The 19,959-nt window shown below is 37.7% G+C and overlaps 1 protein-coding gene across 3 annotated transcripts in view; it reads left to right on the top strand.

Moving 5' to 3' along the window:
- Window positions 1–19,959, top strand: part of NECTIN3 (nectin cell adhesion molecule 3) — a 73,381-nt gene that overhangs the window by 31,455 nt on the left and 21,967 nt on the right. For all 3 annotated transcript variants that reach the window (XM_081950761.1, XM_081950762.1, XM_081950760.1), the window contains exons 2-4: window positions 7,672–8,010; window positions 16,121–16,417; window positions 17,972–18,089. In XM_081950761.1, the coding sequence (XP_081806887.1) occupies window positions 7,672–8,010; window positions 16,121–16,417; window positions 17,972–18,089 (754 nt within the window). The remainder of the gene's footprint in view (window positions 1–7,671; window positions 8,011–16,120; window positions 16,418–17,971; window positions 18,090–19,959) is intronic.

Below are 19,959 nucleotides of genomic sequence, written 5' to 3' on the forward strand. Positions count from 1 at the left end.
GCAGAAACCAATAGACATTCACATATCAAGATACACCAGGTGGCTTTGAAGGCTCTCAAGGAAAAAGCCGCAAAGCCATTCAGTTTGAAAGATGGAAGACATTTAGTCTCAAGTTTGAATGCAGACCTATATAAAAGCTCTTGACTTCTGAGTAATACTGTATGCAGATCATCTTTGTGTATATAGTTTTATTCTTGTCTGCAATAAAGAAGCATATCTAGCTAGGCTGTTTTCTTCTAAGTAAATTTTGAATAAAGGCAGGAGGTGCCTGCAGAACCAAGATGTATAGCTATGGTATGGTGCAAAACCAAGAGATGTAGTCTAGGTCACTTGAAATCAGTTTCTATTGCTTCATTGCTGAGCTCAGTTCTATGATTGATTGTGCAGACACATTTTTCTTTAAAAAAAATACATTCAACTTTAGTTTCCTTTGTTTGCAATAGTATATACAGTCAGTGCCCAATGTAAATGCAGGGACTGGTTAAGTTAATTTTTCAATGTCATTGTAACCTTGAAAGATCATTAAACAGGGCAGTCAAGAACTACCTGTACTGTGTTCTATTTCACAGTACTTACAAACATTTAATTTAAACAAATTAAAAAGCAGATACCAAAGATATTATCATCTTAACTATCTTACTTAATTAAACTAGTTAATTCCACTGTAAGTCCTTTTTCCAAACCTTCTGTTGACTACCAACTTATATCACTCTCAAAATTGCCATCCAAAGTATTCCTTAGTTTTTATGCTAAACTAATTTCCTCTCCATTGCTGCTCCTCTTCTCCACTAGCTGTGTGTAATGAGAGATGGAGATGTTTATGCTCTCCAAACTTCTGTGGCTTGGAAAAACTTTTTTTTTAAAGTCAGTTCAAACACTCAGTATAATGGACTAAAATGTAGACTATAGAAAGTTTTGTAGCTATATAAAAATGAGCAGGAGAAACCACAAGAATAAAGAATTTCATCTATGTTGAAAATAGCAATGCCCCCTGGAGATCCAACTAAATTTAAATGATTCTTTATAAGCAATGTTCTTGCTACAAACTGCCTTTTTTACTCATTCTAAAAGAAAATATTTAATAATTTTAATCAGTTTTTTAATCACTTTTTACCTCAGTTCCAGTGGTGGGATACGACCAGTACGCTCTGGTACGGGTGTACCGGTGCCTGCTGGGAGCACCAGGTATCGGTTCGGTATGGACCCACCCACCCGTCCGCCCTCCTTACCTGTATTTGAGCTGATTGAGGCTTATGCGCACGGAGCATACGGCGCCTGCGCAAAGCTCCACCGAGCAGCTGGAGCATCACAGTGTTGCCTGCCACAAAGGCAACCTTTAACCCCACAGCGGTGGGGCTCCACCCTTGGGACGCTATTGAGCCTGATATCCCTCCTAACATGAGGGCTTGATTGCAGAAGCAATCAGGGAATTGCTGCAGGCATAAAGCAAATCCAACAAGTAACATCTGAGGTGTCTGATTTCAGCCTGCATCCATGGCAACATCAGACACAACCACCAAGGGACTTTTCAGCCCTTCAGGGGTCCTATTTCCCCGCTTCCTCCAGGCAGAGCCAGTCATCGCTCTCAGAGGAAGGTCGGAAAGATCTGGAGCTCTCTGAAGATGAGTTAATACTGGACCAACTGCTTTTTCAAGACTTTTCCACCTGTCTCTATTCAAGTCCTTGCTATTCAAGGCCAAGAATACGGCCTGCATGGGTGCTGACTCAGTGGCCCCATATCCGGCCTTGGAATTAGCTGCACCCGTAGACACTCTCTTCTCTGAACCAACCATACAGACCGAGGTGGTTCCTGCACTAAAGTTGTTCATTGACGTAGTCCAACACCAATGGACCTCACCAGGGTTGGGCCCCAGCTCAAGCACCCACGACAGGAAATACTACAATGTGGCCCTGGAGTTCACCCAAAACACTCTGGGTGCCCGTGGTAGATGGTGCAGTGGCAACCTTGACATCCTCCTCTGTCATCTAACTGAAGGCGGAGGATAAAAGGGTGGAACAGACACTTCAGAAGACTCATCAGATGGTGACCTGGGCTGTGAAAGCATCTACAACTGCCTCCTTTTTTACCAGGACCTCCTTGCTCTGGCTCCGGCAGATGCAAGAGAAGATTCCGGCTGGAGATATCCATACGCACCAGGATATCAACAAGCTTGTGGCGGCAGTAGAATTCTTTGTCGATGCCACGATTAACGCAGCCACATTTGTTCTCAGGGCCATCGTTGGCAGTCCGCCACCTGCTGTGGCTTTGGCACTGACAGGCTGATAACAGGCACAAATGGAAGCTAGCATCTGGCCCCCTTCAAGGGGGACAAGCTGTTCGGGGAGTCTTTGGACCTCATCCTGGTGGAGTGAAGGGATAAGAGAAAGATCTTACCATACCTCTTCAGGTCAGCCGATACCTGTCCCTTTCCTTATTTTTGTCGCCCCTCTTTCCGGGTTACAGATAACAGGGTGGGCTTTCTGTGCCCTCAAAGGTCCTGTTTTCCAAGGCAAGAGCAGCGGCCAGATCGATCGGGCAGGAACAGGCAGCAATTCCAAACCAGGCGGCCCTTTCGTGGCGGTAGAAGTCGCTCCTTTCATCGGCACAAATGACTGAAGGATCAACCATCCCATTTGGGGCCGCCTAGCCCCTTTTGCCGATCGCTTGGAGGAAGTAACGGATGCCTGGGTCCTGGAGACGGTAAGGTCTGTCTTCATGTCAATAGACCTGACAGAGGCATATCTCCACATGCCGATCTTACGATCACATCTGCAGTACCTGTGCTTCCATTATGTGGGCTGCCAGTAACAGGCCCTGCCATTTGGCTTAATGGCGCCCAAGGCATTTACCAAGCTGCTCACAGCACCGGAGGCTCACCTTTGGGCACTTCCCATCTGCATACAGTTCTACCTGGATGATATTCTGATCCAGTCCTTCTGTGCTCTCCACATGAGGGAGGATCTTCAGGTCACAATCCGAGTCCTTCAAGACCACAGGTTTTCAATCAATGTTGACAAAAGCCATCTGTCTCCAACCGTTTGCTCCACCTGGGAGCTATCATAGACATGACCTTGTGCCAGATCTGTCTCTCACAAGAGTGATAGACAAGCTTGCAATCATTGGCAAGTCACTTCCAGAGAGAACAAATAGTGCCCCTGGGCCTCTTCTCACCGTTCCGGGGCAAGATGGTGTCCTGTATATCCATTATTCCTTGGGCATGCCTGCACGCCAAGTCCTATCAATGATTCATCTTGCCTTACCAAAGGTCAGGCAGGAGCAACTCACCAGCCAACATCCGAGTTTCATCTGGAGTGCTGCAGTCCTTCCAGTGATGGAAGCCCCAGGCCATCACTGGAGGATGCCTGTTCAAGGAACCCAACCGCTTGACCATCACTACAGATGCCAACCTCTTTGGCTGGGGGGGGCCATCTCCAGTCCCTAATGACCCAGGGACAGTGGACTCAGGCAGACTTGTGCCAAAATTCAACTGGCTTGAATTCAGAGCAGCTCACCTGGCCCTCAGTCAATTCCAGGAAGCAGTGTCAGGCCAACATGTCCTCATATTGATGGATACCATGGCCGCCAAGACCCATATCAGCTTCCAAGGGGGTACCCATTCTATGCCCCTCATACAAGAGGCTGAGCAGCTAGGCCTCTGTGTGGAGAGACACCTTCTGGCCCTCAGGATAGAACCCATTTCCGGGATGAAAAGCGTGCAGGCAGACTGGCTCAGCAGAGCCTCAGTGACCACTCAGTGAATCTAGTTTTGCTGATATGTTCATTGCAGTAGATAATAACACATACATTATATGTGCTATTTGGCTTATCAAATTCTCCCAACATCAACTCCTCTTCCCCAGGAAAAGCAATTAAAAACATAAAACAACAGACAGACTGGACTTCATCAACAGTAACGAGCAGCCATAACATGCACCTCACAAACATTTGAGTTAAACCAATCATAAAGATTCAGTTCATTTAAAATTTCTAGGTAGATCTAGGGTATACTAAGACTGCTGTGCTCACTTGAGTTGATAACCCATGGCATAAACTAGACTGATGCAATGCAGCCCTACTGGTTCTTTTGGACATTGCAGAGATTTTCTGTGACACAAATGATATACACTTTTGGGCTATCTTATAGGTTGAACTTTGGGGAAGCTATTTTGCATTATTGTCTTTCCTGCCAAAATATATCATGATGGGGATAGACTGCTTTATAAATCGCTGTACTTTGTTCTGTTTAACATCTAGACATAGAATAGTAGGCATTTTGAATTTTAATGAATTTACTAATGATGTACACTGTGCAGCTCTACCTTGTTTGCCTGGTGCGTCTGTCAACAGAGGGAAAACTATGAACATTCCTGAGCCAGTCAGACTTTGTGACAAATGTCCACAGTCTGTTTACTACTAGTTTTGGCAATCCTTGAAAAGTTGCAGAAAACTGTAAATGGTTAAAAAATACAGCAAACTGGTCGATCACATAATGCAAAAGTATCAGCTCTAGGTACCAATTACCTACTGGACACAATTTAAGATACCATAAGGCAGTGACCCCCAACCTTTTGAGCCCCAGGCACCGGTTCCATGGAGAGAGGTTTTTCTGTGGGCCAGAAGGCCATGGTTTCATGTGTTGCCTGCAGATGGGCCTTCGTTTGTTTGCAGGCCAGGCAGGAAAAGAATGTTCCTGATCCCTTTAGCCAGAGAATTCCAACTGGCGGAGTCCAGGGAGGGAACTTTCTCTGCCATTGACCCCGCCATGTGGAACATTTTCCTGAAGGTGATGTGGACCCCCAATCTCCTGGCCTTATAGAAGGGCATGAAACATGACTTTGGTACTGCTTGGGACTCACAGAGGAGCATGCAGCCACGGGGCTGGTTAATGCCATGTAAGCCCTCCAGCTGCCTTTTAATTAATATTTAATATCACTTCTTTTTAACTGCTATATTTTTTTAATTATTTTATATTTCTAATATTTTATTTGTACATTACCTAGAGTCCCTCTGTGAGGAAGATAAGTGGTATTAGCTTTTGACAATGATGTACAGACCTGCATAAAGTTTGGAACTATTAATAAAAACCAAGGATCACTGAAATACAGTCTGAGAGAACTCATTTTTTAAGTTTCCTAAAAACCAACTTGGTAATGGAGGCAACTTTATCTTTTGGAAGGTTGTTCCAAAGTACTGGTAATGCCACAGAAAATCAACTCTGTCTCAGCTCCCCAAATCTCTTGGAAATGTGGGACTACAAGAGGTTTCTCTTTACCTGTTGATAGTGGTTAGAACAGATAGTCCTGAATGCCAAGCCATAAAAGCATTATAGGTCAATTCTGTATCTTAACTGTACAATTTGTACAATTTATAATCTGTGTGGGGCCTGAAAAATCAATGTGCGGTGAGCACCAGTAAGTATTTGACAGATTGCATTCTAAACCATTTACCATTTCTGAGTAGTCTTTGAGTGGCTCTGTAAAGCACATAATAGTACATTTCTTGACATATGAACACAATTGTGCCCAAAGTTTCTGTTGCTAAGCGAGACATTTGTTAAGTGAGTTTTTACAGCTTTTCTTACCACAATTGTTAAGTGAGTCACTGCAGTTGTTAAAATAGTAATACTGTTGTTAAATGAATCTGGCTTCCCTATTGACTTTGCTTGTCAGAAGGTCACAAACAGTGACCACATGACATGCAAACGTCATAAACTAGTTGCCAGGCATCCAAATTTTGATCATGTGACCATGAGGATGCTGCAAAAGTTGTAAGTATGAAAAATAATCATAAGTCACTTTTTTCAGTGCTGTTGTAACTTTGAACATTTACTAAATACGTGGTTTAAAGATACATCTTTTTATGTTTACACGTATGATAAGCATATTTCAAGCCTAACGTTCAGATCCTCTCATGCTAGATCTTCATGTCAAGCTCAGAAATGCCAAGTAAACATGTTCACTCAGGAATGGATGTTTGCATATAAGCAGTATTCACATTCACCTCAAATCGTTCCTTCTTAGTTAGAAGGAGTTTTATTGTTTTAAATACTGAAATTAGAACTCCCAAAAACTAGAGCAGGAGTGTCAAACCCGTGGGCCAGATGCCTCACGTACTGGCCAAATCGGGTTTAGTGAAGGAGAAAAAGTTGTGATATGTCACGTGACGACACGAGTTTGACTCCCGTGAACTAGAGCATACATTCTCCCTAACAACTCTGATAAATGCCTGGAATTAATTTGAAAGAGGGCAGTGGGAGATCTGGAAGACTTGCTTCAGGATTCATTTTATTACTGAGGAATAGTGAAACTCTTAAATTCAATGTCCATTATGTGCCTTTGACCAACTTCAGATGATTTCAACAAAAAGGTGGGAAACAGTAATAATAATATCCAAATTAAAAATGATATAATTAAAATTAATTGCATGATTAATTCCACATCTTCTAGAATAGGGTTTCATTAAAGCGTTACGTAGTCTGTTACAAAATAGTGAAGTTATGTTAAACGGTAACAAAGATGAGTGAATATAACCTTTGTCTAATGTATTTAATACTTTCAGTTTTCAATTATTTAGAATAAGAGGAAAAGTATAACAAAAACATTCTAATCTTGTTTTATTTGTCTTTCCTTAGTTTACTTGTGTGTTAATTATATATCCCTATGTTTTAAGTGCCAGTTATGCCAATTCAGCAACTGAGTACATTGTTTTGAAGTCTTTGTATAATAGAAGAAATTAATTACCTGGATGATCAGGGAATATCTTTGGGGTTCCTGTCTGGGTAGGGTGGGCTGAGAGAGAATGATTGGCCAAAGTCACTGAGCTGGCTTTTGTGCCTAAAATGGAACTAACTAAGTTTTGGTCTCCAGGTTTCTAACAGGTGCCTTAATCACTAGACAAAACTGGTTCTCAAGTATGTAAGTGTGCTGTATGTATGTATGTATGTATACATACATACATACATACATACATACATACGTACATCCTAGCATTTTCCAAAAATGTATAATTCATTTTTTTAATTCAACCAAGTATTGATCCATTGGTTAAAACAGGAATTGACCATCCAGCTTATCATACAAGCCTAATGTCGCGGCCTGAGAATAGCCCAAAGGTCATCCAGTTATCCTGGTGCCTTAACCACTAGACCAGATAGATATGTTATCACCTGTAGATCCCTTCATGGCATAGGGCATGAGCTTGTGCCCACACCATATTATCAGGCAGAAGAGATATGGGTTACTTTGATTAAACAATGCCATCTATTGGAATCTGTAAAGTGTTTCTCTGACACAATGCCTGCCCTTTAAAATAGCATCTTTGCAGAGATTTGTATAGCTGCCACCCTGATCTTAAAGGAGTCTCGGAAACCCTGGCTGTTCCTCTGGTGTACCATCTTTGCTGAGCTTCTATAAACTTCCCTTTTTTTTCTAGCTGTGCGTAAGACTTCCCCCCCCCCCCCTTATTTCTGGATGTGCATAGATTTTTAGTATTGAATGGCCTTCTAACTCTCACAAAGGGAAGGAAGAAAAAGATTTAATACATCTAGTGTCTAAGCAAATTGTCACATAAGACTGAAACAGGATTACCAATTAAAAGACATCCTACAAAAATACTTGTGGAACATATAACTTAACTAATATTTTGTCCTATTTTCCTCCTCTTTTTTTTAGGTGCCTTAGCTGGACCAAGAGTTGATCCACATGTGAAAGCAGTTTGGGGGAAGAATGTTACTTTGAAGTGCATAATTGATATCAACGAAACTTTAACACAGATTACGTGGGAAAAGATACACGGGAAAACTATTCAAAATATTGCAGTTCATCATCCTGACTATGGATTTTCTGTTCAAGGAGAATATGAAGGAAGAGTATTATTGAAAAACACCTCACTAACTGATTCATCTATCATCTTAATTAATGTTACCTTTTCTGATTCTGGTGAATATGTATGCAAAGCAGCTACATTCCCTCTAGGGTATTCCCAATCATCAACAATTGTAGCTGTATTGGGTATGTCTATTTTATATTTATTTTATAACTGTTTATCCAAAATGTTTGAAAGCCAAAATTAAAATTGACTACCATGAATCAATAACATTTATTTATTAGTACAATTTAAAACAAAACAACATGAACAAAATCCAAAACTTCTTATATTTCTAAATTTGATTTATGTGTAATAGAGATCCAGTGGAGGTACTCTCTTGAAGGAAAAGCGTAGAACAATTATTGCAGGTTCAAATATATCCCTTCCAAAGCAGTTATTCAGAGGCATAGATAACAGGGCAGGGACATTTGGAAAAAATTACTTCAGCAGGAGTACTCAGTTCATCACACAATTTGGATCTTTTAGTGAAGGAGCAGAATGATGAATATATATAGTATCTAGAGAAGGAAGCCTCTGGTTTATTTTTTTAAGAGAATTGCCAACAATTACACATTTTTTTGGAAATATGAAAACTGAAAAATGCGGCAAGGGTCCCCCTTTCAGTGGATGTGACTATAATTTTTCAACCTGTCAGGGTGGGGGGGGCGGGGTGTTGAAGAGGAAATAAAATACATGTAGTAATTTTTCGACCATTTTTCAAATATCAATATACCTCTTCCTCTAGGAAATATGCCATATGTGAATTGGTTTTTTCAATTGGTTTTCTGTAGTAAATGATGCTATGTCTGCCTCTGTGCTAATGCTGGGGGGGCTTAGTGAGGGCAGACCTAGATCTGTGAACTCCTAGATCAAGTCAGTAAAAGAAAATAAATCCTAAATTATTTTCTTGTTAAATGTCATTGCCTTTTGGATGAAGAAATGTACGTGTACTTTTTGTCCAATGACTGCCGCATACAGTAACCATTCACAGTTACTAAGGTGATGAAAAAGTAACTTTGTGATCAGTTTATGACCTTTAGAAGCCTGGAAAGCAAAGGAAAGTGGAAATAAGATCATAAGCATAGCTGTGGTTTTACTTAGTGACCATTTCACTTAATGACTGAAATGCAGCCCCAGTTGTTAAACAAGGACTACCCATATACTCATCATATTATCTGAGATTTGTAAATTACAGTATCAAGCATCAAAGTAGACAAACAGAGAAAGTCTTTAGGCTTCCAGTATTATTTAATAAGGTAGCTGAAATTGTCTTTGTCAAATAATTTGAAAGGTGGTTTGAAATAGTTCTGGATAATTTTTATTGAATATTCCCTAAAGCTGAGACATAATTATGTCTCTAAGTTAAAAAAAAGATATATGAGAATGGCTAGAAATTAGTTATGTGGTGATCAAAGTTTCAATTAAGGGCAGGATTAACTTTAGGTAGAAGTACAAATTCTGAAGAAAAAGCAACTGTAACTCTTCTGTTTATCAAGTCTGATAATCATAACACATCAAGTGTGTTTTCACTCTAGATTTTTATATTTTTAAGAGGGTAATATCTTTTTTCTTCATGTAAATATTTCATTATATTTACTGTATATGTAGCATTTCTATTAAGTAAAATATATATGATTGTCTAATAATATCATATATGCAGGGATGGGTTGCTGCTGGCGTTACTGCCAGTTCGCTGCACTTGCACGTGTGTGCACAGCTGCCTATAAATTGTTCTGTGTATGCGCAAAACATTTAAAAAGGACTAAAAAAAGTTGGCAATGGCATGGATGACCGGGGAATGGGTTTGGGGGTATGGCCAGCCTGCCATCCCTACTGGTTCGGCGACCCAGTCTCAATTTCCACAACAGTTCGTGCGAACCGGTAGCAACTCACTTCTGCATATATGACTTTGTTAATAATGCCCCTCCAAAAAGGTGGCTATATTGATGTAGAGAGTAAATGCAGAGATTATTGATAGAGATATGCAGGAATTATTACTTAAGACAAAAGGTCTGAAACACTTTAAAGTCCAGAACAGTGAAATTTTGGTAACCATTTAGACAGATGCCTATCTTAATTCACTGAGATAAAAGAAGGAAGGGAAGGATAGCACAATCATATTTGCAAGATTCTGTTATCATAGCCAACCTCAATAAAAGTAATTTTAGCCTTCATGTGAAATTTGCTTTTCTTAGTCTACCTAGTGGTGTTCACATGGTTATCTTGTGGCAACTTTCAAGGGATAAACTTTTATTTTTAATAAGTTTCAATGAAGCATAGTCTACTCTACTTTCAGAATTAATTATGGTGGCAGAGGTATTCATAATGTATGACTGAAGTTCATATAATACATTTAACATAAGCCTCATCATGCACTTCTAAGTGGCTGTTGAATAAGATTTCTGTATATGTAATTACTACATGAGGAAAGTGTTTTTTGTTTTCTGCCACTTTTTATTGAAATGCTAAGATAAATCTTGGTTCTCTTTCATTAAATTAAATAAATTAAAACTCACATTTATGTTAAATTTTGCTGTTTCTCTAATGTCATTTATATTACATATTTTAATTATTTGTATGAGATTTGTTACTGCATTTATGTCATTTGGAAATTAGTGAATAATTTTTCATTGAAGTTACAGCATTGGAAGGATAAATCTACTCTTGATTAACAGCACTGAAATGTTAATATTTATTTCCTATTAATGTTTGTATCTATTCTTTTTTTGACAATGGGACAAGAAAGAATTTTTGCTTCAGTCAACAAGCCTCTTGATAGATTAGGCACTGAACTATATCAACTATGGCAATCCTCTAACAGCATCAGTCCCAACAGGCAGACCAGACGTCAAGCTTCAGCAGTTAGCTTGTGCTCCAGTTGTGACAACCTCCAGCATTTAGCAGCTCTTCAGGGGTCAGGATTCTCTTAGGGGCCAAGGAAGCACTCAAGCCCTTCAGGCCATAGCAATGTTATGTTAGTCAGTTTTCCTGCTGTCTTTCACCAGACTATAAGCAGTAAAATTGAGGAGTAGCAGAGTAACAATATATAAAAAGATTGTACTGTCATAGAGACTAACCTGATCTTGAACCTAACGACAGCAGCAAGATTGTTGGTGGCGCAATACTGGAAGAAGGAAGAGTTGCCTACTACCCAAGAATGGACGTTAAAAGTAGCAAACTTAGCAGAGATGGCCAAAATTTCAGCGTATTTGAAAGATCATTCGGATGAGAAGTACAAGCTGGACTGGACAAGATGGATTGACTATATTCAAAACAAATACCGGACTAAAAAATTTCAGTTAGCTTATGAATGAAGGCATAAAGGACATTACAATTTATTCAAAGTTAGTTTAATAAAGGGGGAGTTAAAGCACAAGAAAAGTAACATGTTAAATGTTAAAATTAGTTAGCTTACATTAGTGTATGGTTGTTAAATGTTTATACCCTGTACTTTGCTCTGGGAGGGCGGGGGGAGGGAGGGCGGGAAGCGGGAAGGGGTGAGAATTGTAAAACTTATTAAAAATTTAATAAATAAAAAAAAGAATGGATTTGTACCCCAGTATAACAGAGAAGAGCCAGGAATGTCTAACATAATGATAGTCCAAGACTGAGGCAACGGAACAGGCACTGACTTAAGTCCAGTCTACTCAGAGAGCTTGGAAATTTCAGCCTATGTCATCATGAGCAAAGTAGTCTCTAGCACTGAGTTGTACAGAATATTAAATCAGCTCATAGAACAAGCAGGACCAGATGGGAAGCAGTGATCTTTACTTTCAGAGGTTTGTTGAGTAAATACTACCTTTCTCCCTCATCTGTTTACTTGAACCTACTTTTTTGTCTTTCAACATGCTCTTTGGGAGTGGAGGGGTATTCAAACAGGCACAAGAGAACAGAGATGACAGAGAGTGTAAGAATATTTCATGCTCGGGAACCTCCGCTTTCATTGTGCTGAATAATGAGGAATCTTTATATTTTTCAGGCTTTTTTGTTAGAAAGCTATATTTGAACAAATACATGGCAACACAGGAATATAAGAACTTGCAGATTTATTGCAGAAATGTTAAAAAGCCATTGGGAAAGAGCTAAACTTTATCCTGCCCATTCCATGTGAGGGCCTAGAACAGTGATGGCGAACTTATGGCACGTGTGCCACAGGTGGAACGCAGAGCCATTTGTTAGGGCACGCGAGGCCCTGCCCTGTTAGTTGGCCAGCGCGCTTGCGCACACTGGCCAGCTGAGTTCACCCTTTTTTAAAGCCATTTTTCGCCCTCCCCAGGCTCAGGAGGCTTTATAGGAGCCTGGAGAGGGTGAAAGGATCCTCCCCCACTCTCCCGGAGGCCCTCGGGAGGCTTCATGTGCTTCCCTGAAGCCTCCGGAGCGCAAAAAAACGGCCCTACGGGCAAACCGGAAGTTTGAGAACGGACTTCCTGTTTGCTCAGAGGGTCGTTTTGAGCGCTCCGAAGGCTTCAGGGAAGCCTCTTGACGGTCCCTGAAGCCTTTGGAGTGCTTAAAATGACCTTCCGAGCAAACCGGAAGTGACTTCCAGTTTACTCGGGGGGTAGTTTTGAGCGCTCTGAAGGCTTCAGTGAATCCTCTTGAAGGTCCCTGAAGCCTTCAGAGCGCTTAAAACAACACTCCGAGCAAACCGGAAGTGACTTCTGGTTTGCTTGGAGGGTCGTTTTGACTACTTCGGAGGCTTCAGGGAAGCCTCCTGAAGGTCCCTGAAGCCTCTAGAGGGCTTCCCGGGGGTGGGGGAGGCTGTTTTCGCCCTCCCTATGTTCCTATAAAGCCTCTGCAGCCTGGGGAGGGCGAAAAAAGCATGCAAAAATGGGGGGGTCGTGCCTGTAGTGCGCGCATGCACACTGGGGGGTCGCGCATTGCATTATGGATGCGGCACGCCTGCACACGACCCCCCTGTGCTCCCCCCACAAAAAGGTTCGCCATCGCTGGCCTAGAAGCTATTCACTTTGGCAGGAGAAATAATGGCTCCTTGTTTTGATATTAGGTATGATATTAGGTAGTTTGCTTTTCACTTAAAACAATCAAGGAAGTTAAAGATGAGCGACATGACATATCTTGGATCAAATCCACTGGGGTTTAGAGTAAGAGCAGCGTTAGCGTTCGCATGATGTCTTTGCACAGTTGACACTCTAAAATCAGAGATTGTTTAATGCTCATTTATTTGCCGTGATATTTCTCTGGTCAGCAAAGACATTGGACCTTTGCCCCAGCAAAAGTACTCCAAGGAATGAAGTGAATCCTAAAAGAAGCATAACTGCATCAGGACAGCAGCCATCCTTTCATCACCTGTGTTTAGTAATATGTACACATGAGAAGTATTTGAAAATAAATGTACTTAAATTCTTTATTGTTATTATGAATTAATTTTAATATTTTTATTTGGTATTATTTAAAAAATTTAGTTTCTTAGTCACCAACACTTTTTGACCAGGTTCAACAGACCTGAAATAACATTTTCTATTCAAATGAGTTGCATTTTTCAACCTTTAGTATACTCCATTTTTAGATACCTGAAACAATTATTTTCCAACTTGGACATTCAATTATTTCTACTACAGAACAGATAATGATAGATGAGCTTACTTTCGTTCTACTTTTTACTACTTACAAAACTGAATTGTTAGCATCTGTTCAGCATAGTTAAAGTAGCTAAATTTTGTGTAACTGATGAAAACAAGATACAATATTTTTGAACTTAACTAATAGTTATCAGGGGCTATATAGTTTTCAATTTTTATTTTCTACTTAACTAATGTTATGGTTGTTCATACAATTGTTGTTCATCCAAACATCGTATTAACATAGTGTTGGAATAGTGAGTGCTGTATTCTGTGATTTGTTCTGCTGGTTGTTAGTGTGTTGTTCTATTTATTTGCTTCATTCTGTTTTTGTTCTTTTAAATTTGATTATTGACCAAATAAATATTACTGTATTGTTCGGCTCACATCTGTTAAAGATAACGTTGCAAGTCCATTGAAAGATGCTAAAGCATCCTGGCCATACTCTTTCATTTAGTGTCATTCTAATTATATATGTTGCTAAACATAGGCTATAGGCAAATTAAACCTAAAATACCTCTCACAAAAAAATAACAAACATTAAGAAAATCAATGAATTTAAAATATTATTTTGTTTAATCCGACTATTCTGGTAGAACAATTTCTTCACTGTTTTCTGATTTAAGTTATAACACAATGTCAACTTCTCATGTGATTCAAAATCAAATTGTAATAGCCAGGTTTTTAATAACCAGGTTTTCAAAGCAAGAAATTGTAGTTCTGATTTTAATATATCTAAATGGCAATAGCCGCCGTGATTTCGAAGATGTTACATGTTTATTTTCCAAATGGGCCCAGAGAGGAAAGTAATTAAAATAGCGTTTACATTTTCTATATATTTTATAAAATTATTGGATTCACTTCCCTTCAAAAGTTTATTACAAAACTTTTCTCCTAGGCATAAAACCGGAGGGGTTTAAGAAAGATACACTTTATCTAATTATACATATACTAACTGCAGCGCGCATAACCTATGCACAGTATTGGAAAAAAGAAAATACACCATCAGAGCTAGATATAATCAGAAAAGTGTTGGCCTGTGCAGAAGCAGATAGGCTCACTCTTGAACTTAAAAATAAAGGGGAATCAGAATATTTTGAAGTATGGAATAGATTTTATGATTGGTATAAGACAAGATGACAAGACTGGAACTAATGTATATATTGTGATTGGACAGAAGGATAGACAATGTATTAAGTAGTTTAATTGTCAATGGTTGAAACTACTGTATATAATGTGAATGTATGGTCACTCCGACTCCGTGGTATTGCATTGTTTTAAATGTAAAAATAATAAAAATATATTTTAAAAAAAAGTTTATCACAAAACATTGAATTAAGTAGAACTAAATATACTGATATAATTTCAGTGATATTTAATTTGATAATCATTAATTTAACTCCCATTAATTCTTTACAGCAAAATTAACATTAGTAAGGTGAATATTGTATCAAAATAAATGTACCTTTGAAAGATTATTTCAGTGTTAATTTTCATTACATATTTCATACAGATGGACAAGTTAATTAAAATATTACAGCAGGCTAATGTCCTCAGAACATCTTTGATCAAATTGCAGTTACTTAATGAGTATAGCAGCTTTAGCCTGTCAGATTTTCAAGTATATCTTGGACTTTTTCTTAACAATTCTAACTTCCTGAAATGAGACTTAATCTCCTACAATGATATATAGTAAGAATTGGACCCAAAGGCGTTTACAGATTTATTCTAAATAGTATATTACAAAATATAAACAATATTGTTGTATTTCAACAAGTTTAATTATATAATTGCCAAGGGTAGCCAAGATATCACTGGCAAATAAGTGTAATTTATATTTAATGTCAACTGCCACCATGTCACCTTCTAACAGGAGAAGTTAAGAATCAAAGAATAAAGGAGATAAGGACAATCCTTGTCAGAGTTCACAATTTAATTTGAAGGGTTGAGAGTTAAATCCAATGATGATATAGATAACTGGCCACAGAATGAAGATACCAGATTGTAATTTAGTGAAGAAAAGATAAGAGAAATCCATGTCTTTTAAAAACACATTTCATTAATTCAATCTGGCTCATATCAGACACCTTTCAATATCTAATAAAATTAGCACTACCGCGTTTCCCCAAAAATATGACAGGGTCTTATTTTCTTTTGACCCCCAAAATAAGCGCTTAGCTTGTTTTCGGGGAGGTCTTATTATTTTTGAGGTGCAGGAGGCGGCAAGCGTGGTCACCTCATGGCTGCTGCTGTGTTGCAATATTTCGAGAGAGGCTTATTATCCGGGGAGGTCTTAGTGCATGTGCTCAAAAGCCCGATTGGGCTTATTATCCGGAGAGATCTTATTTTCAGGGAAACAGAGTATTGATTATAGTTTATCCACAGTTATATCCATGATATCAATCATCATATGAATATTGTAAGACATTTTCTATTTTATATAAATTCAGAGGAAGATGGGTCTATTATGAATGGTGTAACTTTTCATAGTCTTGTAACTAATGTTAATATTTTGCCATCCATTTCTTATAAGATGGTTCATTTCTGTGGAACAGAAACTACAGTCGGGGGGGAATGTTGGGAAGCTGGAAATTGTTCCACATATTCTATTTTGAAAAGTTTTTAAAATAGTTAAAATATTTGATGATTATTATTTTGTTCTATTTTTCTGTAGTTGAACCAACTGTGAGCTTAACAAAGGGACCAAATCCTTTAATAGATGGTGCCAATCAGACAGTTGCAGCCATTTGTACTGCAGCCACTGGAAAACCAGCTGCAGAGGTTTTCTGGGAAGGTGGTCTTGGTGAAATGGAATCCACTTCAACATCATATGCAAATGAAACAGTCACAGTGCAGAGCCAGTACAAGCTTGTTCCTACTCGCTTTGCTAGAGGAAGACGTATAGCTTGTATTGTAAGGCACCCAGCCTTAGAAAAAGAGATAAGAATGCTTTATGTGCTTGATATTCAATGTAAGTACTTATGTATTAGTAGGCATATATTTTGTTTTGGTATGTACACCTACTTTTTTGGACAGACTTGTACTATGATATATGGGTCAGGTCTCACAAGTGGGTGTGAGAAAAAAATTCCTATATTTTTCTTGGTTTGGGATAATATATCATTCATGCACATACAAACTCAAATCTGTTCTTTCATACATTTCATGAATTAGAATGATAATAGCTATTCTGATTTTCAGCCATTGTAGTTCAGAGAGGGCTTCAAGCACTGTAAAATGGAGGCTTGTATTTTAGGGCCTCTGCTTGCCCAACCCTGTTCATCACTTTTCTTTCTGTAAAACTATTTCAAGTTATGAATGTTAGCATAATCTTTAATTTAATCAGCTTCAAATGGATCTGAAAGATATTGAAACATTATTATTATTTGATGTTTTTAATAAATGTTGATACTTGATGACTGCCTGGACAATTTCCTGCAGTTTTTTTGCCAATATTTTGGAAGTGGTTTGTCATTGCCTGCTTCCTAGAACTAAGAGAGAATAACTGGCCCAAGGTTACTGAGGTGGCTTTGTACCTTAGGTGGGACTAGAAGAAACATTTTCCCAGTTTCTAGCCCAGTATCTTAACTACTACTTCAAACTGACTCTTTAAAACATAAACATTTAGGTTACATAAAAATTGAGTTAACTTTTTAAATATGTGTTTTATTATAGGCACATAAAGATGCATTGGAACTTGGTAATAACAGGGGCTATGACTAATTTGGAATTGTCTGCTTTGATATTAAACATGTTTAATGTGCTTTTGAGAATATATTTTGTTTTAGGCCTTATGAATTAATTTGCACATCAACAGCTGTCTTTTGATTCCCTAATTATCCAAATTTTGAGATGCAATATTCAGGTTGAACATACTAAAATAAATCTCAAAAGTGTTCAGTTAATGAAATTGATTCAAAATGTTTGTTTACATAAGTTATATTGTGTTTGAAAGTAACAATATGGAACATATGAATGAACACAAAACTGTTCAGCATATACTGAAGATAACATATTTGTCTACAACTAATTATTTCTGCTGGCTCTTGCATTTTAAAAAAATTAGTCTAAATAAGTTATCAATCAAAAGAAACTTATTTCTTGTTTCCTTTCAGAGAAACAAAATCAGACTAATTTTGGGTTTATTTCTAATATATCCATAAAACAACACAAGAAAAAAATAAAATTACTACCTGGTCCTTTTATCATGGATCTTGATAAAAACATTATCAACTTTTATCAGATTTGCTGTGCAAAAAACATCTACTTTATTCTATCTATCACATTTTTAAAAGTTATGAATTGTTAGGAACCAACTTACATGTTTTTATCTTAGAAGTGTTGATGCAGGTAGTTTGATTTAGGCAGTTAACAGATAAAATATTTTGTACTAGTAGTATAAGCCTTTAAAATTATAAAATGAAGTGTTCTTCATTAAAATTGTTCTTTAGATTTTACTCTGGACTTAATTTTAAGTACTTCCATAATGGCTTATGCAACTGCATATAATTATGTATGTTTGTAGATTCTCCTGAGGTTACAGTAACTGGATATGATGGAAACTGGTATATTGGAAGAGAGAATGTCTTGCTCAGGTGTAATGCTGATGCAAATCCACTACCAATGGAGTTTACATGGAGTCGGTAAGTCATTTTTAAAATCAATTAAATTTATCCCAATGAGATCAATTTAATAATAGTTTATAATAGTATATTTATATCAGAATATATTGTACAGGTAATACTCTATTTAGAGCAATTCATTTAATGACTGTTAGAATTTACAGCATCATTGAAAAAAATGAATTATGACCATTCTTGAACTGTTGCAGCATCCCCTTGGTCCTTTAATCAAAATTTGGATGCTTGACAACTGGCTCATATTGATGACGGTTCCAGTGCCCCAGGGTCATGGGATCCTTTTTTGTGATCTTCTGACAAGTAAAAGTTAATACAGAAGTCAGATTCACTTAACCATGTTACTAACTTAACAACTGCAATGTTTCACAATGGTGGCAAGAAAGGTCATAAAATCAGGCAAAATTCACTTAACAGGTATCTCACTTAACAACATAAATTTTAGGCTCCTTTGAAGTCATAAGTTGAGGACTACTTGTATAGAGAAAAGTATTTTGAATCTTCCAAAAATATTTATTTGGAAATAAAACTTTAGATTAAAAGGCACTTATTCTGAGCCAGTAAATCAAAAGTGACAAATAGCGTTCACAATAATGTTGAAATGCTGGACTAATTTTCAACAAAGTTGACATAATTACATTGCCTACATACTAAATAACTTAAATATATGTTCAGTTTGAATAATATATTTTTAAAAAGTTAAACTAATTAAGTGTACCGTAAACACTGTGTTTAAAACAAACATAAAGTGGAATCTTCCTAATAGATGATGTAAATTACTTTATTTTATATCCACCCTGTGTCATGTGCAGGGAACCAGAAAATACTTTGAGAGTAGGCTAAAATAGTTTATTTCTTGTTGATCTCCTATTTACAAGAATCTTGCCAGACTAACTGCATTCTCTTGTGAACAGGCAGATAAAAGCTTCAATATTCTGGTCTCTGCCACTTTCTCCCACAGAGCAACTGCAAGCTAGGGTGACTCTTTTCTCCTCTCTCTGTGGTGGGTGATTCCACACGTTTGACTTAAAGAATAAATAAAAATAAAATATTACGTATTACATTTTATTGTGGTAGCTCATACTTTATAGAAAAATGTTCACGATTCATATACAACTAATTAAGGATTCCAAAACAGTATTTTTAGAAAATCTTAGTGTATATATATACACATATACATCATACATACATACATACATACATACATACATACATACATACATACATGTGTGTGAACCATATATAGATATAAAATTTCCATGTCAGATTTAGTAGTTTGAATCTGTAGATCTCAGATTTATATTTTCTGGTAACATCAGTGTTAAAACCTGCTTTGTGTCTTCAGGTTGCCTGCCGTTGCCTGACGTTTTAAAATTAATAACAGTGTCACTTTAGAACATTCAAATAGTCGCTTTTAGCCATAGGTCCATTCAAATCTGGCTTAAGCATCTTTGTATCTCTTATGTTCTATATACAGATATTAGCCAAGGAGTAGATCTATCTATCTATCATCTATCTATCTCTATCTATCTATCTATCTATCTATCTATCTATCTATCTATCATTTATCTATCTATTTTATAGAAAAATTAGGAACTATAAAAACAGAATTAATCAAGAAACAAGTTAATAACTTAATAATATCAGAGCCCATTACAAGTTTGTCTAACCCTGGGATCTCCAGCTTTGCTGGCATAATAGATCTTGAGGGAGATTCTATAATCTGGGCACCATACTAGAAAAGGTCTGCCACTGAGGTAACACATTGAGAGCAGATCTCCTGGGTCCAGGAATGGATGCAACACAATTGTGCAGAAGCCCATCTAACCATGACTGCCCTTTGTTCCAAATTATGTCAGATTTCTAGGAAAGACTT

This window comes from Natrix helvetica, assembly GCF_964273705.1.
Source record: "Natrix helvetica genome assembly, chromosome: 4".
NCBI lineage: Eukaryota > Metazoa > Chordata > Lepidosauria > Squamata > Natricidae > Natrix > Natrix helvetica.